This window comes from Gorilla gorilla, chromosome 2 (genome assembly GCF_029281585.2).
Source record: "Gorilla gorilla gorilla isolate KB3781 chromosome 2, NHGRI_mGorGor1-v2.1_pri, whole genome shotgun sequence".
Taxonomy (NCBI): domain Eukaryota; kingdom Metazoa; phylum Chordata; class Mammalia; order Primates; family Hominidae; genus Gorilla; species Gorilla gorilla.
The window spans coordinates 168,132,281-168,156,085 of NC_086017.1; the positions used below are offsets into that span (position 1 = coordinate 168,132,281).

The 23,805-nt window shown below is 35.3% G+C and overlaps 1 protein-coding gene across 2 annotated transcripts in view; it reads left to right on the forward strand.

Annotated features, from left to right (window-relative positions):
* The window catches only part of LEKR1 (leucine, glutamate and lysine rich 1), a 223,055-nt gene that overhangs the window by 166,560 nt on the left and 32,690 nt on the right, over window positions 1-23,805 (forward strand). For both annotated transcript variants that reach the window (XM_004037896.4, XM_055381886.2), the window contains 3 exons: window positions 3,312-3,389; window positions 3,733-3,936; window positions 21,764-21,857. In XM_004037896.4, coding sequence (XP_004037944.1) covers window positions 3,312-3,389; window positions 3,733-3,936; window positions 21,764-21,857 — 376 coding nt within the window. The remainder of the gene's footprint in view (window positions 1-3,311; window positions 3,390-3,732; window positions 3,937-21,763; window positions 21,858-23,805) is intronic.

A 23,805-nucleotide genomic window follows, 5' to 3' on the forward strand; every position in this document is an offset into this window, starting at 1 on the left:
AAATCTATTCACACACAGTTATTTCCTTAGTGTAATTTTTGCTAGAATCAAACTTGAATATTTTTAAGGCTTTTAATGCATAATAACTCACTGTCCTCCAGTAAGCCTATACAGATATGTAATCTCAACAGTGTTTATAAATACTCATTTCTCTGCTTCCTGGACAATAGTGGGTATTATAACTTTTAAAATTGATAAAATTTGTACCCCTGCATTTCTAGCTCCTTGTATTCTTTGTGACTCACCTGAGCCTTTGCCCATTTTTCTAACTGTATGTTAATATTTTTCTATTTCTTCTTTTCTAATGTTTTATTTGGAAATAACTTCAAACTTACAAAAAGTTTTAAAAATAATAATAGTTCAAAGAGCACCCAGATAGTCTTTACCCATTTTCACCTAGTGTTAACATTTTAACTCATTTGCTTTCTCTCTCTCTCTCCCTCTTTACTCTCCTTCTCTTCCTCCCTCTCCCTCTCTCTCTGCACACACACAGACAGAAAGACACACACACACAAAAATTTTTTTCCTGAACCGTTTTGAGGATAAGTTACATGCAACATAGCCCTTTACCTCTAGATACTTCAGCCAGCCTAATCAGTGTCATAAATTTACATACAACACTTTAATCTACCATCCATATTTCAATTTTGTCAGTTGACCTAATGATATCTTTTATAACATTTTCTCTTCTAGTACAGGATCCAATCTGGAGTTCATCTACTCAGATATCTCTTTAGCCTCCTTTAATCTAGAATATTTCCACATTTAGTCTTTGTCTTTTAATGACACTGAATTTTTTAAGAATGCAGAACCCCTCACACTTTTTAAAAATAAAAAATTCTTCATTTTGTATTGGTCTGATGATTCCTCTTTATTAGATTAAGGATATGTATTCTTAGCCAGAAAACCACATAGGTGGTGATGTGTCCTCAGGGCATCACATCTGGAGGCACATGATAACACAACTGGTGATGTTAATTTTGATCACCTGATCAAGATGTTGCTCAATTTTTCTGCATAATTACTGGGGGATTTGTTCTCTTTCAATTAATAAGAAGTCTAGAAGAGACACTTTAAATGCATGTAAATATACTGCTTTTCACCAAAATTTATCCTTAGATATAGCATCCATTAGTGATTTTTGCCTGATCTCAGTTTTACTATAGTGATTGCTAAATGATGACTTTTTTAAATTCCAGATCATCCTCCCCATTTATTAGTTAGGCCTTACCATTCTACTGTAAGCAAAATCCTACCTTTGTCTATTTATTTATTGTACAGACTCATCAATTCCTTTCTTTTAATGGCTTATAATTTATTACTGTACTGAATTATTTTGGTGCCCAGATTGTTCTGGGCTTAGTAAGTAGAAGCCCCTTCAAACTGGCTCTTCTGAAATTAGAATATTATCTCATCATCTTTTGTAAACACTTTCTTACTTTCTGGCATCACAAGATATTTCAGATATACTTACTTTGCCCCAGCCTTGAAATCAGTTATTTCTATGAGTAGTCCTGGTTCCTCTAATAGGGAATGGTGATAGAAGCCCAGATCTGGGTTCTGAATCTGCTCATGTGCTACTTGATTGTAGTGATGGCTTCATGGGAATATACATATGTCAAATGTATCAAATTATACACTTTAAAGATGTGCAGTGTATTATATGTCAATACAATACCTTAATAGAGACATTTTTGCAAAAATAGGGCAGTGGCAGAGAACATTTATAATGGCTTTAAAATAAAAGCAAAATTAAAATATAGTGTTGAGAGATAAAACTTAGGTAATAAAGCCCTAAGGAAAATCAGTGGTTACAATATTATTCATGAGAATGGTTACTTTTAGGGAGCGGGGAGTTGGCTATGATTGGAACCAGGGACAAAAAGGACTTCTAGAGTAGCTGGTAAGGTTTTATTTTTTAACCTGGATGGTAATCACCAGAGTATTCTTCTTATAATAATTCATTATATTATATAATTGTTTTATGCTCTTTTCTGTGTCTTACAATTTTGTTATATTTTATAATAAAAAAGATTTAAAAATAAATGAATATTGTGTATGTTCATGATGATTTTTACATTATTACTTACTAGAAATTAAAGTCAATCTGCAAGGAGGGCATTGATAATCTTACATATTTCATTGTGTAATTTACAAGCTATTTTGAGATATTTTCAGATTATGATTTAACTAGTTAATGAGTAGTCTGAATACATTTAAATTGGATATTAAATTTTTAATATATTAACCTTTTGAGTATTGTTACAAAACCCAATCATATAAGATCAAGGCAAAGTTTTCTTTCAGTTTTAGATCTTTCATTTGGTTCTTTTTAATGGTTTTTATTTCCCTGCTGAGATTTCTCATCTTTTTATTAATTAGAATAGATTTTCCTTTATGTCTTTGAGCAAAGTGAATAATTGCTTCTTCAAAAGTCTTTGTCTGCTCATTTCAATATCTGGGTCATCTCAGAGTCAGTTCCTATTAACTGTCTTTCTCTTTAGAATGAGTAACACTTTTCTGAATACTTTTTTACTATGTTCTGGACATTGTGAACATTATGCTATAGAGAGTCTGGATTCTGCTATATTTCTCCAAAAAATATTGTTGTCGTTGTTATTGTTGATAGCGGTGAAGTGGTGTTGCTTCACCTCAAATGGCAATCTCTGTCCAGGATAACAGCTCAATCTCAGTTCAGTTCTTTTTCTTTAACTAGGCTGCTTGGAATCTGCTTAATACATGCGTAGTTCAGGGGCCGAATTTATGTGGAGTATTTGGGACTCTCTTTCTCCGGCTCTCGCCTCTTCAGCATTCTTTCTTTACTTTCCAACAGCTGTGGTTGCCCCAAATACCATGGCCTGTGGTTCTATGGGCCAGAAAGACTGAAGATTTCTCTAAGAGTTTTAGTTCCCCTGCAGGGTGCTGACTGGGGGCTGCCCTCAGGCTTAAAATTATTTTTAATAGCCCAACCCCATGCTGTCACCTCATTCCAAGTGTCAACTTTCCTCCATAATCTCCCTGCTTTTAGTCACTTTCCAATACCTTCACACAGGTATTTTGGGTTTTGGTTTTGTTTATTTGTTTTTGTTTTTTAGTGTTGTGCAGAGGTTATACTTTTTATTTACATGCAAATCAGCCTGACAGAAGCTTTGTTGGCCAGTATAGAAGTAAACTGAATGTTTATTTCTTTAAACAAATAATAATATGAAGATGTTAAGAAATTTCTTCTATTGATGAGTAAAATAATGCTACAGAAAAACATATACTTTATTTTGAAATAATATATTTTAACTTCTTTTGTATCATTTTAGGAATAAATCTAATGAAGCTGATGACTGTCAAAGAGAACTTAAAAAACTGAAGTTTGAATCCATTATTTCTGAGTCACAGTATGCATTACCAATTTTTAAATTTATATTTTTAATAATTGAACTTAAAACTGTATTTAAGTAACATTTTATTTAAAAGGCACTTAGCATTTTTTATTTTCTTATTGTTTACATATAAAATACCTAATTCAAGCTTATATTATCTTGCAGTTGGTTATTGCTGTTGCCACTGCCTAGATGGGAAAATATTAACATTATAGAACCATTCTTTTTTTAAAATTTTTAATTTTTTAAAGTTACAGTTATAATCTATAATTTCAAATGAGCTCTTGATACATCTTTGGTAAATATAAAATGTAGTATATAATGTATGTTGGTGGGTGTTTTTCCTATTTCCTTTTAGGCATACTATGCTGCTTAAGGAAAAAGAAGACTCTTTAATGACTTGTCAACAGATATATAAAGCATTACAGGAAGAGCTGACTGTGAAAGAAAAGCAAGAAGAAGACATAAAGAGAAGAATTAACCTTGCAGAAAATGAACTGGAGATAACCAAAACTCTTCTGAATCAGACAAGGGAAGAAGTTTTAACACTGAAAAATGAAAGGTGCAGTAAACAGTAATTTCTTACAAAAACATTTTATGTTTAAGTTAGTATTCCATATATATTTGCAACATCAGTGTCTGACATAACAATAGTGAAATCACAGGACTAAAGATATATTTCTCCTACAAGGTCATTGCATCCCACCACCTCATTTTACAAGTGATTAGACTGAAGCTCCAGTTGGTTACATGACTTGGTAAAGTTGCAGTTGGTGAAAGTAGGAATGAAGCCCAAGTTGCATTTGGTGTCAAATTCTTATTGAAAAAAAAAAAAAAATCAGACCACGTGTGATACTTGTACTACTAAATTTCACCTGGGTCAGTAATTGGTAGATTCTATCATTTTTCCAACAGAAAACATCTTTTTATATCACTTTTTCCTTCTATTGGCTCCTACTTTTCTTCTCTCCTCCTTGTCTGTCAGCACATCTTGTTGGAGGATATGGCACAAGCAAAGATACCTCCTTAGGTGGTATCGAGGATACTAAGAAGTACATTGGTCCAGGCTTCCAAGATACTTTTGTTTAGTTAATTTGTGTTTAACCTTATCTGTAATTAATATTTCAACCTTACTTTCTTTCTTTTTGTTTTCATTTGCCTGCTATGTCTTTGCTCATTCTTTCTGAATCCTTTTGTTTTAAATGCATATCTGATATATAGCACAAATCTTAGGGTTTTTTTGTTTGTTTCATTGATTTAAAAATCTGGGCTTCTTTAAGAGATTATTTCATTTACATTTACTGATATAATTATTATATTAACTAAGAACACAAGTTTCATAAGGGCAGGAATTTTTGTTTTGTATCATTTTCTGTGCACGGAAGGCACATGATAGGTTATTTGTTTTTCATTCTTCCTATCATTTTTATATTTTAGTTTATATTTTATTTTATGAATATAATTTAGAAGAGTTACAATCTTTTTTTTCTTTGAGTCCTCCTTTGCAAACCTGTTTGCTGAGTCTGGGGGTGGGGGCCAGGGGAGTGGGTAGCAGTTATCTTAGAATTAGATTTTTTTGTCTCAGAACTCTTTCTTGCCAACACTGTTCCCTGGGCACCATATCTGTTTCTACACCAGGCAAGCAGGAAGTCTGTGTAGTTCACAGGGAAACAAGGCTTATCTCTTGTCTGTCCTGGGATGATTTTATAATTACTTATATTTTATTGAATAAGATTAGCAACTGTAGAGCTGATATCCCCCCACCATTTATGCTTCACCCTTCAACACCGAAAATGTACCCTCTACTTACCTGACTATTCCACCCCACCTCCTCTGCCATTTATTAGAAGCTGCAATTTTATAACAATGAAATGTATAAGAGCCAGGCTTATTAATAAAAAAAGGAATGATAGTTGAAAGATTCAGCATGTGTAAGCAGAGATAAAACCTATATATGCTAACGTATATAGTCAGAAAGATTAAAATCAGTTATGTATTCTATGCAAAAGACACACATCATACATCTTTGAAAAGACACCATGGAATAAATAAAAATTTTCAAAGTATTTGGTTTAGAACTTTGGTTATCTGAGCAGTTCCTATATTACCCAGAATATCATATTTCCAATGGTGCCAGATTAATTAGGCTTAATTGTTTAGTCAGATGAATGCTGTCTCCTTCACTGAAGTCATTGAGAAGAACCTGTCTTTGTCTAATTGTTTCTGGAACTCTTCTCCAAGGACTGGCTTAAGCACATGTTTTAGACTCTCGTCAGTATGACAGACCTTTATCCTTTAGGAATACACTGAATATTTGAAACAGTCTCAGATAGGTCCAGTGAAAATAAGTCCAGTGAATATGATGGGAAATCAACCTGGGAAATACTATTGGGGATCAAAAATAAAGTAAATTTTTCCCCTTTTTCTATGCTTAATAAATTATCTCTGACTGCAGTTTGAAGAAGGGAGTTTTATGAATGCTTTGAGGATTAGTAACCTCAGTAGAATATATATATATAGCTTTCTTGGGGAATTGCTTTGAAATAGCATTCACTTGGATGTATATGTTTTGCCATGTTTTTAAAAAAATTATTATGACTATAATCTTACCCTCTAAATGTTGAATGAGAAGGACAGTTTCTATCAGCTTTCAGAGAATAGTGACATCACTGACCTAACTCCTATTCTTCTTCTTTTCCTTTCTTTTTTTCTTGTATTATTGCCCTTGTACTTTCTTTATTCTCTCTGCTTTAGTCTATCCAGAATATACATTTACTTAGTAACTGGTGACACTAAGTTTACAGACATGATGTCTGTCACATAATAAAAATAAAAATGACAGACACGGTGGCTCACACCTGTAAGCCCAGCATTTTGGGAGGCCAAGGCAGGCAGATCACTTGAGGCCAGCAGTTTAAGACTAGCCTGGCCAAAATGGCGAAACCCCATCTCTACTAAAACTACCAAAATTAGCCGGGCATGGGGGCTCATGCCTATAATCCCAGCTACTCAGGAGGCTGAGGCACAAGAATCACTTGAACCTGGGAGGCAAAGATTGAAGTCAGCTGAGATCACGCCATTGTCCAGCCTGGGCAACAGAGTGAGACTCTGTCTCAAAATAAATAAATAAATAAATTTTTTAAAAATGTCCTTGTAGACCAGTAGGTTATCATGTAATCACAGGGTTACTCCTAAACATAAGCATTGCCTTCTTCTTTTTTCTAGGCTACTTTCAGATTTTGTCTGCCTTGTCCTCTAACTGCCCAGAGCCTGCCACACATATCCACTCAATAAATATTTGTTGCATGAGTGAATGAATGAATGGATCACTTTGGGTAATTCAGCCAGTCTGTCAATTATTTGTTGGGCATTTATTATATGCCAGGTACTATGTACCCTGGGTACATAGTACATAGCTTGTATTTTAAGGGTAGAGACAAACAGTAAAACAAAAAAATAGAGAACTGACTAGAATAATTATAAATTGTGATAATGGATATGAAGTAGTAGAAATTGATAGAAGAGGTGCCTGCTTTGGCTAGGGTGGTCATAAAAGTGACTTCGAAGATGATACTCTGCCCATTTCCTAAAGGAAGACAAGTGGAAGTTACCAGGCCAAGAGCCAGGGAGGAACTTTACAAGCAAAAGACAAGTTGGTGAGTTCTGGGAAAGGACAGCAGGATAGCGTGGCTAGTGGCATAGTAAGTGTGAGTGATGCAGGCAGGGTCACATCATGCAGGGCCTTGCAGGCCTTTGGGAGTTTGGGTGCTGTTGTCAGTGCAATGAAGAGAAACCATTGAAGGTATTTAAGCAGAAGAGTGACACTGTAGAAAAATCATTCTGGGTGCTGGACGGAGAAGGTATTGGCAATGGGAGCAAGTCAGGACATTTACTGTTTTGATAAAGGATTTTATAGGTAGTGAAGCCTAAGAGATATGAGAAATATGAGAATCTCCAGCTCCTACACCCTGTCAGTTCCTGTTGGTTAAGTGTCTATGTCAAGTGGGTAGTAGTAAAATAGCCATGGCTTACTCCATGGTGAGCCTAAGGGTTAAAAAGATCTTCTCATTCGGGCATGGTGGTTCATGCCTGTGATTCCAGCACTCTGGGAGGCCGAGGTGGATGGATCATCTAAGGTCAGTGGTTCGCGAACAGCCTGGCCAACATAGCGAAACCCCGTCTCCTCTAAAAATACAAAAATTAGCTGAGCGTGGTGGCGGGTGCCTGTAATCCCAGCTACTTGGGAGGCCGAGGCAGGAGAATCATCTGAACCTGGGAGGCGGAGGTTGCAGTGAGCCGAGACTGCACCATTGCACTCCAGCCTGAGCAACAAGAGCAAAACTTCATTTGAAAAAAAAAAAAAAAAGATATTCTGAAGAACAAATGACCTTCAGAAGCTTTTGACATTACTGTCCTAACTTGTCTTGAAACAGTGGTCTTTTGGCTCCAGGGCAACCTGTTATTCGGTCTCTTTTCTAGCTCTGTTTTCGTTCTTTCCCCTTCCCTCCTGTGATCACCTGATTGCAGACATTCCTTAAAATTCACAATTGAACTTGACTTTCCTCTTTCCACTTTTTTCCTTCAGTAAACTGACCCTGTCTCAACTTAGCAAGTTTGCTCTTGAAGCTTTGATTTGAAGCACCAATGGGACTTTTAAATAAGAAATTTCCTTAAGCAGTTGGAGGTGTGAACATCCCTCCAAAAGATGCAGCTGGGCTCAGGAAACACTTTTAATATAGAGATGCTTGATAATACCCTAGGAGATTCTGGTTCAGTAGGTCTGGGTAGGGCCTAGGAATCTGCCACTTGGCAAAGTACCAAACCACTGCTGTGGAAGTATTACAACAAACCAGGCTACCAGATGTGCTCACCAAAGGCCAGAGCCCCATTCACTCCCACTGACTTTGTGTGCTTTCATAAATCCAAGCAGTGTCAGATACACACCAACCTTCCTCCCTGACCCCTCAGGAGAGTAGAGCCCTTGCTGAGGTCACAAATTGTGCAGTTTAGAAGCTGTGTATTTCAGAAGAGAAGAAAACGATGTAAAAAGCCAGAGGTGACCCTAGAAAAAAACTAGCAGAACTTCTGAATTTGGAGAAATAAGGGAATTAGTAACTAGGAAATAGTTCATTGATTAGTACAAATCTATTTATTTGGGCATTGCTTTCTTCCCCACACTCAGCTGAGGAAGTGAAAGGTAGGGAAGAATCTTCAATGAAAGGAAAAGAAGTAGGTCTTCTCGAATCATGGGATTCTGCAGGTGAAGACAGTCTGGCCAGCTTCGTCACGGACACACTGGGACTGGTGAAAGGTGTTTCCTTTATGGATGGAGAGGGATGCAGCAAGGCATAAGGATGATGTCAGAGAAAAGTGTGGCCATTTTTTAAATTCTTGTAAAGACAGCCCTCAGCTCCCATCCTACTGGGACACAAGATCTCGGTGGCTAAGGTCAGAGCTCTACCCAGAACTGAATGTGCAACACTCCTTCAGGCATATTGTGGGTTAAAAAGTGTCCTGTTGGCTGATGGGGGCACCTAATTCCATCCTTAGGGAAAACTATTTCTATAGTAAAATATGTCTTAAATTCTCTATAACAAATGTACAAATATATTTTATAAGGACATATGTGTTTAAGCTTGAAGACTGCCTACATATAGCACTTGGAGAAATTCGCTTACACCAGCATGTGGCCTACAACCATACAGCCAGAACACACACTGTTTATAATAGCTCTCATACCCTTTGCATTCTTAGATGCTGTATTGTCTTTATCTTGGTAAACTCCAAGAAAAAATACAGAAAGAGATTTATTTTGATCAATTTGCCCATAACATGATGGGAACAATGAAGAATGTTGTTAGAGGAAAAGCTTAATCGTAATTAAAGTTAGGTGCAAGTTGCTTATGTGTAGATTATTCTGAGATATAAATAATATACATCTGCATCTGTTTGGCTCTGTATTAAGTATTAAGATACTTATGTATCTTAAATGCAGTTTACTAAATTGTCCCCATTTCCCCATAAAGCATAATTTTTAGGCTACAGGGAAGGGTTTTATCCACTTGCCTCACCCTCACCTGCATTACATTAACTTCTCTTTTGGCCTCTCCTCTCTCCTTCAACTTTTTCTTTTTAGTCAAAAGCTATGAACCCTCACTGATATGGTTTGGCTGTGTCCCCACCCAAATTTCATCTTGAATTGTAGTTCCCATAATCCCCACGTGTCATGGGAGGGACCCAGTGGTGGTGATTGAATCATGGGGGCAGTTACTCCCATGCCGTTCTCGTGATAGTGAGTGAGTTCTCACGAGATCTGATGGTTTTATAAGGGGCTTTTCCCCCTTTGCCCGGCACTCACTCCATCCTGCCGCCCTGTGAAGAAGGTGTCTGCTTCTCCTTTGCCTTACTCCATGATTGTAAGTTTCCTGAGGCCTCCCAAGCAATGCGGAACTGTGAGTCAATTAAACCTCTTTCCTTTATAAATTACCCAGTCTCGGGCAGTTCTTTATAGCAGCATGAGAAAAGACAGACAATACACTCACTTCAGAAAAGTATACACAAAACCCAGCACATTATTTCAAGAGGTTCATAGTCTCCTGTTTTCAAATATATGGCAGGACCTCATGATTAAACATACCTGCTTTCTCAGTTTCTCTCTATCCCTCCTTCTGTCTCCTCTCTCCTCCCCTCCCTTTTTCTCCCCTCCCTTTTTCCTTTCTCTTTCTCAAGCTCTTTCACCTATCCGCAGGTTTCACAATGAGGAGCCCTCTAAGTGCTTCTGTAGACATTATCTTATCTTGCCTTCACGGCACCCTGTGCACAATGCCATGCAACATTTTGTGAGGCTCAGTGGAAGGGCTAAGGGGGACAGGAGGCCAGCCTGGGCTCTGCCATCATAGCTACTTGCCAGAGGAAGGAATTCACTTTTCTTGCATAAGTTTGCCATCTCTCCTTACCAAGCCCTGTGTCCATAGGTCTTCCCTCAGACCGAGGGAGCACTTTTTCTAATTCACCAACCCAGAAGAGAAGCCATTTCCAAATTTGCACAAGGGCACTGGTTAGCAGAGCCGTGGCCTGCCACACCTGCCTCACTGGTGAAGCAGGTGTCATTTTCCACATTTTGGAAATGAGGACATTAACGTTAATTTCACTGAGGCTAAATTTCTTGCTCAGGGTGACATCATTGGCAAAGACAGAAATCAAGCTCTGTTGGGTCTGACCGTATAACTCATGTTCTCTTCTCTACTGTTTGCACAATTCCCTAAGTATTTGTCTTGAAGGGCTAAGTTTTGTCATCCTTTCTCAGTGTGACATCTTTCTGAACCATGTTGTAACACTGAGTCTTTAGGAGACTCACAGCCCTGCAGAAAGCAATGCTCTTTTTGTGTCCCTTCTCCTCTCCTCTCAATTTCTTGTTCACCCCCAACCCCCTCAGTATTCTTCTCTTCACTCAATAAATATGAGATGGTGTCCTCTGCTTTCTAGTGCCTTAGTAGAATAAGAAGTAAAGCTATATCTTCAGATGGAAAATAGAATAAAAATAATTCACAACTACATTCTAAAAATGTAAACTGTTTACTTATTTCATTGAGGCTTGTTATATTTTCATAAATTCTAGAAGCAATGACTAGTGATTAGCTATATCTAGTATTAGATATGAAAAAGGATTAAGAAGTGATGCAAGACAAAGTCCATTCTTAAGTTAAAAAGAATGGACTTTAGAATTAGGTAAACATAGAGTAAATCCCAACTTGACCACTGTTAAGCTTGGGCAATTAAGGCTTCTTTTCCCTATCTGTAACGTGGGCATTTTAATAATAGCTATCTTCTTAAGAATTTTAAAATATTGTGCCTGGTAGGTTGTAGGTACTCAGAAAGTATTAGTTCCCTCTCTTTCATCTTTCTTTAGATTGCTAACATCTTAAAGCACCATGTCTTATTAATTTTTATTCCCTGCACCAGCCATGTAAGATATTCAGTAAATATCTGTTGAATTCATTATTATCTGCTTTACTCATACAGTTGTAAAGATTAATCCTTGGAGTGATTCCATTTGGATGCTGATATGGTTAGGCTTTGTGTCCCCACCCAAATCTCATCTTGAATTGTAATTCCCATAATCTCCAGGTGTCAAGGGAGAGAATAGGTGGAGGTAATTGAAACGTGGGGGCAGTTTCCCCAGTGCTGTTCTTGTAATAGTGAGTGAGTTCTCATGACATCTAACGGTTTTATACGGGGCTCTTCCCCCCTTTTCTTGGCACATCTCCTTCCTGCTACATTGTAAAGAATGTGCCTTGCTTCCTCTTCATCTTCTGCCATGATTTGCCATAAGTTTCCTGAGGCCTCCCCTAGCCGTGCTGAACTTTGAGTCAATTAAACCTGTTTACTTCATAAATTACCCGGTCTCAGGTATGTCTTTATAGCAGTGTTAAAACATACTAATACAGATGCTAATCTGTTAGTTTAAAGCATTATGAAATGTTCTAAGTAATAATTGAAAACAATAAATTTTATCAGATTTTTTCTCCAAGACTCACCTCTTTCTCTGATTTCCTATCCATCAACAGCTCTCAGAACAAGAGGCTTGCCAAGCTTCTTATGTTATCACACACTCACTTCTTTTAACAGAGGCAGGAGTTGTGGCAAAATCAAAATTATCTCTTTGATTGACAATGTGAAGACATCTCTAAAAGAACAACTTGTGAAACAGAATTTAAAACTGTCATTTTGGCATTATGGTTTGACATTTGTTTGCAGTTATGTTTTTAACTGCAATTAAGGGAATCTGGATTCGCATGTACATAAGAAATAAGATTCTCATTTTCCTTTTGGTCCAATAATTTAATAAAGTTTTTAAAATAAATACTCTTAATTGTGAATAAGACCTAATTGTGGCAACTCCAAAAATTTTAATTTTAAAGCTATCTGGTGAAATTGCAGGGTAGAATGTCAATAGCCACACCTCCATCTGAGATATGCAAAGCAAAGACAGCATGACATACTGCTGGCTGGCATAAGCTTGAGCTAGCTTTGTGACTTGTGAATCATGTCACCTCAGATAGTCATTTATCACTCAGGTCTTCATTTCTTCTAAAACGGAGGGAGTTGTATTAACATATTTCTAAGGAATGAAAAGAAAGAACCACTATATCCCCAGAGAATAAAACAGTGCCAGACACATAGTCAGCACTCAATATTTGCTGTAGGGATGGATGCATGCATGGATGGGAATGAATTTAATTTCTATCAAACAACTGATCATGGAATTTAAAACTGGGAAGCTCCAGTTTTTCTTTCAGGCCAGAGAGCTTTTGACTTTCAAAAATCAGACCTAGGAGTACAATGAGAACTCCTGGATTCTAATGGTAATCTTCTTTATTAGATTCTTAGTAAAATTTAAATTTAGGATCTAAATCTGTGTCGTTTCCTATAATTCTAAAACATCAACATCTCTTGATGAACTGGTTCTAGAAAAAGAAGTCAGATACCTAAATAGCTATACATTTTCAGCTACTTATAACATGGAAAAATATGTACTATGCCTTTACAATAAATATTTTATTTCTTACAATTCCTCTAAATTTCTAGCAAAAAGTCCTACATGAGTCAGAGTCGGTTCTTCATAGTTTTTTTTCAACACAAGATTGTTTTCTCTTTATCAATGTCCTAAGATTGTTTTATGATCTTGAACAATGTGTGAGCAGCCCCATGGTTGTACTGTACAAGTGTGATTTTTATTTTTGGAATCTAGATTATCTTTTTCACACATATAATCATTCCTGTATACGTTACTCACTGCCCATTCCATTCTAATCAAGAACAATGAGTGCATATAACATCATGTATAATTATTCTTTCTGCTTTATCCCGTTAAAGAGTCTCACTGAAGATTTCTTAGAGTCAGGAATGGAGGCTCAGCAGGGAATCAAAGCAGTATAAAAGCCCTTCTCATTTCTGTAACCATAATATCAAGCAAAATTACCATCACAGATACAAATTTATATTTTTATAACAATTTACTCAAAACACCATATACTTTGTTAGAAATGTCATAAAGAATTTCATAATTCCTTGAAAATTCAGTGAATAATTATCACTTCATTAACATTGTTTGCATCCTAGCTTACTATATTTTAGCTGCTATAATCTACTAGACTTTTTAAGTTTTTCTTCCAAAAGATTACATTTAACATGAGTTCCATGTACTGAGTCCATCAGAGGAATGCATTTGGAATGGATTCTACTTTTTATGGTATCAAAATTATAACTATATCCAGGGAGACTGAAATTCAAGCATCTCAAATATTCAGTACCATCTACTTTACATAGTAAAGGTAGCTTCTAATGTATTCACAGGCACTATCAGGAGATGCTCATTTGGATTTTCTAATCAATAAGACTTCTTTTCCAACAGGAAACCTAATTTAAGAAATTAAGTGGATCAAATTGTTAGGCTCTCTGGATACTTCTAACAAGCACATGACTAGATACATTTATTCTGTAATCCTGGCATTTTGAAAACCAGGTGAAGTGCTACTTTATTTCCATTGACAGCTGCTCCTTAGCTTGATCAAGTTACTATCATGGTATTCTCATATTATTGCTGAAGCTGTACAATACCACTTATAGGAAGACCATTGTATTAGTTTCCTATTGCTGCTGTAACAAATGACCACAAATTTAGTGGCTTAAAATAACACAGATTTATTGTCTTACAGTTGTGGAGGTCAGAATTTCAAATGAATCTTAAGGGGCTAAAATCAAGGTGTCAGCAGGGCTGGTTCCCTCTGCAGGATCCAGAGAAGACATTCCTTACATCTTCCATCTGTTACAAGTTGTCAGCATTCCTTAGCTCCTGGCCACATGAATCCAATCTCTGCTTTCATTGTCATATAACCTTCCCCCACACTAACCCTCTGCCCCATCCAGATAATTCAAAATAATCTCCTCACCTCAAGATCCTTAACTTTATCACATCTACAAAGTCCTTTTTCCCATATAAGGAAACATACTCACAGATTCAGATATGGACATCTTTGGAGGCAATTATTCAGCCTATCAAACTATGATAAGCTAAAAATGTCTATTATCAACCCTATAGCAACCACTAAAATAAAACTAAACAAAGAGTTATAGCTAATAAGCCAACAAAAGAGATAAAATTGAATCATAAAACATGCAAAATCCAAAAGAAAACAGAAAGAAGGGAAAGGGAAGAAAAAACAGATGGGAAAAATAGGAAAGAAATGGCAAAATGGTAGATTTAAGCCTAACTATATCAATGATTAAATTAAATGTAAATTGTCTAAACATTCTAATTAAAATGCAGAGATTGTCAGATTGTATAAGAAAGTAAGATTTAGATATATGCTGCCTGCAGGAAACATATTTTAAATATAAAGACATATGAGGTCAAAAATAAAAGAATGGGAAAAGACATAACACACTGACCCTAATCAGAAAGCTGTAATGGGTTTACAAAGTAGATTTGGGAACAAAAAAATATTACCAGAAGTAAAGAAGTTCATTTTATAATGATATAAGTAGGTCAACTCATCAGGAGGACATAACACTTCTAAATATTTGCACATCTAATAACAGACCTTAAAAATACAGGAAGCAAAAACTGGATGGAATTCCAAGAAGTAGGCAAATTCACAATTATTGTTAAAGATGTCAATACCCCCTCTTAATAGCTGATAAAACAAGTAATAGGACAATCAGTAGGCTATAGAAGACTTGAACTTTGTAATCAATTAACATAATTGACATTTATACAACATTTCACCCAACAACAGCAGAATACACATTTTCCCGCCGTGGTTATACAGATTACTCACTGAGACAGACTGTATGATTGGGACATGAAATAAAACCAAATAAATTTTAAAGGATTTAAATAATACAGTGTATTGTATGTTCTCTGGTCACAGTGTAATTAACGTGGAAATCAAATACAGAAAATTATCTTGACAGTCCCCTAAATATTTGTAAATTATATAACAATTCTAAATAAGACAGTGGTCAAATAAAATATCAAAAGGGAAATTAGAAAGTATTTTGAACTAAATGAAAATGAAAACATCAAAATTTATGAGATGTCACCAAAGAAAAACTTAGGGACAAATGTCTATGTGAAAAAAGAAAAAAAGGTTTCAGCTTCCACTTTAGGCAATTAGAAAAACAGATGAGGAAAAAAATTCCCAAGATAGGCAGAAGAAAGTAAAAAATATCAGAGTTGTAATCAATGGAAAACAAAAAAACAATAGACAATATCAGTGAAACAAAAATTTGTTTCTTTGAGATCAATAAAATTAATAAACCTCAAGGTAGACTAATCAGGAATAAAAAAGAGAAGTCAGAAATTACTAATATCAGAAATAAGAGGGATGATACTACTACAGATCCCTCAGATATTAAGATGATAATACAGAAATATCATGAACAGCTTTATAATAAATATTATGAACAAGTTTATGTCATTAATTTTGACAACTGATGAAATGGACAAAATTTGTTAAACAAACTACCAAAGCTCACTAAAGAAGAAATGGATAACATGAATAGTTCTGTATCTTTTAAAGAAATTGAATTTGTAATTTAAAATCTTCTCACAAAGAAAACTTCCAGCCCAGAGGTTTTACTGGTGAATTTTACCAAGCATTTAAGGAAAAAATAATACTATTTATACTCAAACTCTCCCTGAAAATTGAATAAGAAAGAACAGTTCCCATCTTAATTTATGAAGCCAGTATTACTCTGATAACAAAACCTGACAAAGACATAACAAGAAAATTAACAGACCGACATTCCTAATGAGCATTGATACAAAAATTCTAAACAAAATTTTAGCAAATTGAAGGGGCTAAAATCAAGATAACATATAAAAAGGAAATAAATCATGAATAAGTGGAGTTTATCATAAGAATATAGGATTAGTTTAACATAAAAATCAATGACATTCAACAGATAAAAGAGAGAAATTTAACTTCATCAAAATTAACGTGTTCTTCAAAAGACACTTTAAGAGAATGAAAATAAAAACCACAGACTGGAATAATATATTTGCAAAGGATCTATATAATAAAGGAGTTTTTCTATAATATACAATGATATTTAGAAACTCAGTTATATGAACATAAACATCCTAATAAAAAATGAACAAAAGACTTGAATAGACAACACCAAATATATACAAATGACCAATAAAATAAGCACATAAAGTGATGCTCAATATCATTACTCATTAGGGAAATGCAAACTAAAACCACAATAAGATACTACTATACATTTTTAGAATATGTAAAAACTTAAAACCTGAAAGTATCAAGTGTTTACAAAGATATGGAGGAACTTGAACTCTTACAATCTACTGGTAGGCATGTCAGATAGTACAACTTATTAGAAAAACAGTTTGGACGTTTCTTTAAAAGTTAAATGTATACCTACCTTGTTACCCAGCCATTTCATGCCTATGTGTTTACCCAAGACAAATGAAACCATATATCAATACAAAAACTTGTACACAGGTATTGAGAGCAGCTTAATTTCTAATAGCCAAAATATATACAACAACCTAAATGTTAACCAACAGATGAATGGATGAACAGATTGTAGTGTATCTGTACAATGGAATACTACTCAGCAATAAAATGAATGAACTATCAATAAGGTACAAACTGGATGAATCTAAAATAATTATGCTGAGTAAAAGATGCCAGACCAAAAAAAGAATATGCTGTATGACTTCAGAATCATATATATAGTGTATTTTCAGAATATACAGTGTTTCAGAATATATCTACATATCCCAAAAATGCAGACGAATCTATAGTGACAGAAACCAAAGTATTGATTGCCTGGAGGAGAGGGGCAGGAGTGATGGATTACAAAGAGGCGGCTGGGCGAGGCGGCTCACGCCTGTAATCCCAGCACTTTGGGAGGCCGAGGTGGGCGGATCATGAGGTCAGGAGCGAGACCATCCTGGCTAACACGACGAAACCCCGTCTCTACTTAAAAAATACAAAAAAATTAGCCGGGCGTGGTGGCGGGCGCCTGTAGTCCCAGCTACTCGGGAGGCTGAGGCAGGAGAATGGCGTGAACCCGGGAGGCGGAGCTTGCAGTGAGCCGAGATCGCGCCACTGCACTCCAGCCTGGGCCACAGAGCTAGAATCTGTCTCAAAAATAATAATAATAAATAAATAAATAAATAAATAAACAAACAAAGAGGCAACCCCCTTAACCACCCACCATCTACAGACCATAAGGAAGTTGAGAAAGCTGTTGGTGTCCCAAGGGCAAAACCTAATAGCTCTTCAGATGTGGCCAAGCCAGATAATGAAAAAGAGGCACATTTCAGAGAGGAAAGCTAGGAGCTGTGGCAAAAATTGAACTTAGCAATTACTGCCAGTAAAAAGAATCACAGTCCAAGCAAGAAATGTTCCCCTCCTTTAGCGTAGGCTTCCCGTGGGATTTCAGAGTTGTGATGGAATCCATTGGTGCCAGTCAGGTGACTTACAGTGCACCTCCCAGTGAGAGGACTGTGCTATCCACACCTGATTGCTATCAGACTTGGTCAATTGATTTGTTCTGCCATTGAAATGTGAGAGAAGTGATATATACCAATTCTAAGCAGAAGCTTTAAGAGATTCTATGTTTTGGCTTGTTTTGTTTCTTGCCACAGTAACAGCATTCTCAAGTAAGAGCTGCTCCCTGGGCTCTCTTGTATCCTGGTACAAAATGTGGAGCAAAGAAGCAGATAACACATAATCCAAGAAAAATAAACTTTGATATTGTAAGCCGCCGAGAGTATATACATGTTAAACTTAAGATGTTTCTAAAATAAAGTAAAACAGTCAGGTGGAGAGTTGGATACATGAATCAGATACTCAGGAACAGATCTGAACTGGAGATAAAATTAGGAGTTGTCAGCAGCTAGATTGCATTAGAGGAAGATGACTCTGCAAAGGAGACAGGAACGGCCAGATATTTGGAAGAAAGCCCTGAGTAAAATTTTTGATGTAATCTCACTTTTGCTCTCCTCATTCTTTATTCCTTTTTCTTCACTTCCATTTTTCCAGCCTAAAGACTAATGTGCAAGCATCAAGCCTGCTGGGTCTGCCTCACACGTTAATAGATCTCCCTTTTACGTTTGCTGGATTTTGAGCACAATTTGAACAGTGACTCTCCCTTCCTAGTTCACCTCTATATCTCCAGGGCTGGATGACACTGCCTTGTTCAGAGAGGACAGTAAACCCCATCACACAGGAGAGTGACCTACAGGTCACCTGCACATTGCTTCACCTCGGTTTTTACCTTCAATTCTCTTTCTTCCACATACACATTCTACTCTGCCCTCTGGCTGTATCAATAATTGTTTTTTTAAAATAAATTTTGAGTAGATACATTGAAGGTTTGTATACATATCAAATATAAAGAGCTACAATACAGTGAACATCTGTGTATCAACCACTCAGTTTAGGAAAAAGTTATTATCTTTGAAGTTTTCTTTTGCTTCTTCCCAATTCCATCTCATTCTCTCCTTCCTCAGAGAAAACCACCAGCCTGCGTTTTGTGGTTCTCAACAAATGAGGAATAGAAGGAAACTTCCTAAAACTGATAAAGAGCATCTACAAAAACCTACAGATAACATCTATTGTGTCCATGTTTCTCTCTATAATTTTACCAAGCATGTTTGTATTCCTAAAAAATGTTAGATTTTGCATGTATTTTATCTTCACATAAATAAAATCATTCCATATGTATCATTCTAATTTGTTCTTTGTGCTCAATATTATGTTCCTGAGATTTGTTTATAAAGTTTTATGTAGCTGAGGATTATTCATTTCTTCATCTGTATTGTATGCTAAGGTATACCACAATTTATCTGTTCTGCTCTAGCCTTATTCCATTCATTTTGATAGTAATTAATAATTTCATTATTGTTCAGTTCGAAGTATTTTCAAATACCAATTGTGATTTTTATTTGACTCATGAGCTATTCAAAAATACATTTAAAAAATTTTAAAAATACTTGAAGCTATTTATCTTTTGTTACTGATATTTCTTTGTTTTCATGGAATATACATTATCACAGTGCTATTCTATAGAAGTATTATGTTATACTTCTACATATGTAATTTTAAAATGCTTAGTTGCCACATTAAAGAATAAAAATAAGTAAAATCAATTTTAATAATTTATTTAACTCAAACTATCCAAAACATTATTTAAATATGTAATTGTCTTAAAATGTTATCACAGGTATTTTAGATATTTTGTACTAGATTTTCAAATTGGTATGTATTCTACATTTATAGCACATCTTAACTTGAACTGGCCACATTTTAACTGCTTAATAGTTACATGAAGCTAGTGGCTACCATATTGAACAATGCAGGTTATAGTATAACAATTGTTTGAAATTAGCTAAAACTTACTTTTTGTCCTAGAAGTGGTCAATTCCATATGAGCTGGAAAATAATGATGTATTTTTCCACTAATTGTGTACAAGGTTCTAGATGTGAACCTTAAATCTATCTTATGAACCTTAAATCTCCTGTATCTTTAATTAACTATTTCTTTGCCTGACCCTGGATTGCTACATTACACAACTATAACAAAGACATTCACCATAACAGTCTGGAGTTGTGCAGTTTATACTTCCATTGACATATGTGGTGGTCCTGGGCTGATTTGTCTATAACTGAGAAATCTATGGTAGATTCTACCACTAAGGTGTGGATTTAAGAATTTCTTTGTACACTTATATCAAGTTTTGCTTTATATATTTTGAGGCTATTTTAATAGGCACATGTAAGTTTAGAACATTCATAGTAAATTAAACTTACCATAATTATCAACTATTCATGTTATCTATTTCTTCTTTAGTGAGCTTTGGTTGTTTGTTTAAAAATTTTGTCCATTTCATCAGAGTTGTCAAAATTAATGATATAAAACTGTTCATAATATTTATTATAAAGCTGCTCATAATATTTCTGTATTACCTTCTTAATATCTGAGGGATCTGTAGCAGTATCATCCCTCTTATTTCTGATATTAGTAATTTCTGACTTCTCTTTTTTATTCCTGATTAGTCTACCTTGAGGTTTATTAATTTTATTGATCTCAAAGAAACAAATTTTTGTTTCACTGATATTGTCTATTGTTTTTTTGTTTTCCATTGATTACAACTCTGATATTTTTTACTTTCTTCTGCCTATCTTGGGTCTTGGTATTAGGAAAGGAGGAAACAGTTTGAGGTACCCCAAAGAAGTAGACTATATAGAACTCACTACTGCATGGTTGTAGTAAAAGAGAGAGAAGAAAATGTCAGAGATGATTCAAACCTTCCGAAATGACCCTTGAAGGTTTTCAGAAGTCAGGAAGAAAGGAAAGATTGTAGGAGATGGTGTTTATTTTGGTTTTTGATGTATAAAATTTTTGGTGTTGATGGATCATTAGGGTGGAGATGTTGAACATGCAATTATAAATGAAAGTCACAGGTTTTTGCAGAAGGGTCAGAGCTAAAAGGAAGAGAGTGATGATGAAAAACAAAAGGATTAGAAGAATGAATGAGCAATAGAGAAGAATCACATACATAGAACATGAGAAGAGTCATAGTGATCATGCAAAGAGGAAGGATCCCTGATCAATAAGCATACTTTTGCTGCTACTGTTGATTTTTTATCTTAATTTCAGTGCCCCTGTGAAATTCTCTCTTTAATTTCCTCCTGTCCTTACTTCCATCCAGAGGATCACAAGCTAAGCATTAAGATCTGCTTATGTGGATTAAGATAATAAAGTGATCTTTATGTTTTCTAATTTCTAATATGTTTTATGCTATATTGCATCCCTGACATCACACATCTCTCTACTTAATTTGGTTTGTTCCTATCAATATTTGAGATAAGTAAAAGAAAAGAAAATTTCACAGGAACTGCTAACATGTATTGGCTTAATGGCATATCCCAACATATTTTCCTTTTTTAAAGAAACCAAATATTGTCTGGTGCTATTTTAGAATTTAGTCTTATACTTTTTGAACCACAACTTATAACATTTTATTTTATTTTTTGCACACATGAACAGCCAGAAGACATTTTATTGTATTTATGACTCTGCATATGTAGTTAATGTTTATTGCCAAAATAATATCTTATTACTTATTAAGCAAAAATTAAGCCTGGGAAAAATACCATAATACAAGTGCTGCATAGCACTTGTAAATTGCTGTTAATAGTTAAAATGATATGTAGTAGCAGCATATATACTGCTGAAGAAAATAAACAGACTAAGTTTTGAAGTAATATCTTCCGACCCAGGAACTACAACTTAGGAATTCTGTTAGGGGTAAGTATTGACTCATTTGTTGGGTTTATGATTTTCAGGGAATTGATGCTGATTTCACATCAGAAAAGCATCGAGCAGCTGCAAGAAACCCTCAGACAGAAGCTGCTGAGTGATGATAACTGGAAGGAGAAGGTAATAGTAGTGTGGCTTTCATCAGCATGCAATCTATTTGCATTTTAAAAATTCTGACCATTTGTCAGAAGACTCTTCCGGATAGATTTATTTGCTTCTATGCACACTTCAGATTCCTTCTGGAATTTCCTAGACCAGACATGCTTATGGAATGTGTCTTTTCCAAAATATTAGACAACATAATGGAAAATAAAAAATTATAACACATTTTGGAATCTTGTAAGATAGCTCTTGGTTCTCATGAAAAAGCATTTTTTTTTGCTTTTAAATATTTTCTTATTTCCTCATCAACTATCACAATCTACATTTGATCATATTCTTAACACCAGGGAAATAATTCTTACAACTTCTCTTCTTCTCCTATAAGAAGATAAAAGAATGGAAAATGTCTTAGAATTATTTGGTTTTGGACTTTTGACATATATACCCTGACAAAGTAAAATGAATAAGCATTTAGCTTGCTATTATTTACAGAGAAATGTTTGCTGTTAGAGAACAAAAAAAAATTGCATTGGTTTTGGTCTTTGGACTCTTTTATAGTTTTCAAAATTTCAACAATGAATAGGTATTACTTTCATAATTTTAAATAATAAAAGTGATATTTTAAAAATTGTTAGTCCATACCTTCTCAGACCATCCACAGCTCTAGTCATTGAGTTAAAAGGAGTCATCTTTCTGCCATAAACTTCCAGTACTCCTTGATTGATCCCTGGGCCCTATTCTACACACTGACCCAAAGCATTCCCAACTCATTCTCTTACGTGACTGGTATCTATGCCTAGCACTGGCCTTCTGCCTTAGTTTTCTTATTATGTCTTAAATTTTCCTCTAGAAATGGAGCTGGTCGCCAAAATTCAGATTGTTTGACTGAAGTCCTGACAACTTGTTTGGGTTTTATCAGATTCTTCTCCTTGGGGATTGACCCCATAACTTGTAACCTCAGCAACAAGCAGTGGCCTCTTTCAAACTAACATCTCTACCAGGAATCCCTCACTCTGCCATCCAGCATACTGAAACCCTTTGGGTATTCTTGCTGGCTCAGAACAATTTTAAATTTGTCACTTTCATTTCCAATCTTCAAACAGTTGGCCATACTCAGCCAATAGTAGCCCTCTAAAAACAAGTACCCCTTCCCTTGTCCATCAGGGTACACAGTCACGAAATAATAAAAACGATCACTGTAAAAACAGTACCACCTGGGCCAAAACAAAATTGGAGAATATGGACTAATGTTGCTATTTGTGTCTCATTCTTATTTTGTTTTATTTTGTAGTATAGGCCTTTTCTTTTCCTTCTTCTCTAAGGCCCAGCTTCTTTCATTCTTTCTCATTTTTATTAGCCTCAGGGTGTTCAACTGACTGGTCTGAACTTATTCCCTTTCCTTATTCTTACCAATCTATGTTTAAAAATTGAAAAAGAAGATTATCAACCCTATTTTGTATAATCCAAAATATTCAAATTAGAACAATGAAAGATTGTTTATCCATCCAACTGATGGAATAGTTTAACACTGTGGTTAAGATCTAGTGAGATCGTCTCTCATACCTACTCTTTAAGGGACTAGAAATTAAAGTAACATTTTTGGAAAGCAATTTGTCAATATGTACCAAGAGATATTGTAAACTTCCCATCCTTTGACTCAGAAATTTTACTAATGGAATTAACGTGGATAGCGATTCAGAGAGTCATTCCTCTTCTCAAACTCCTGAGCTCCTTCTCTTAGTATGATGGAGTAAACTTTCCTGCGTCTGCTTTTGTAGAAATTTCCCATCTCCATATTCACACCCCACTAGGGGTTTTCAGATACACTTCACTGGAGAAAAGGTCTCTGTTTATGATCCCCTCTAGTACTTCTATTCACTGTACCCTGTCCTTGAGGTGCTAACACAGAGTAAAACAAGTTAGTGTTAGCATCTGACATATAAATGCATTTATGTTCTTGCTTTAT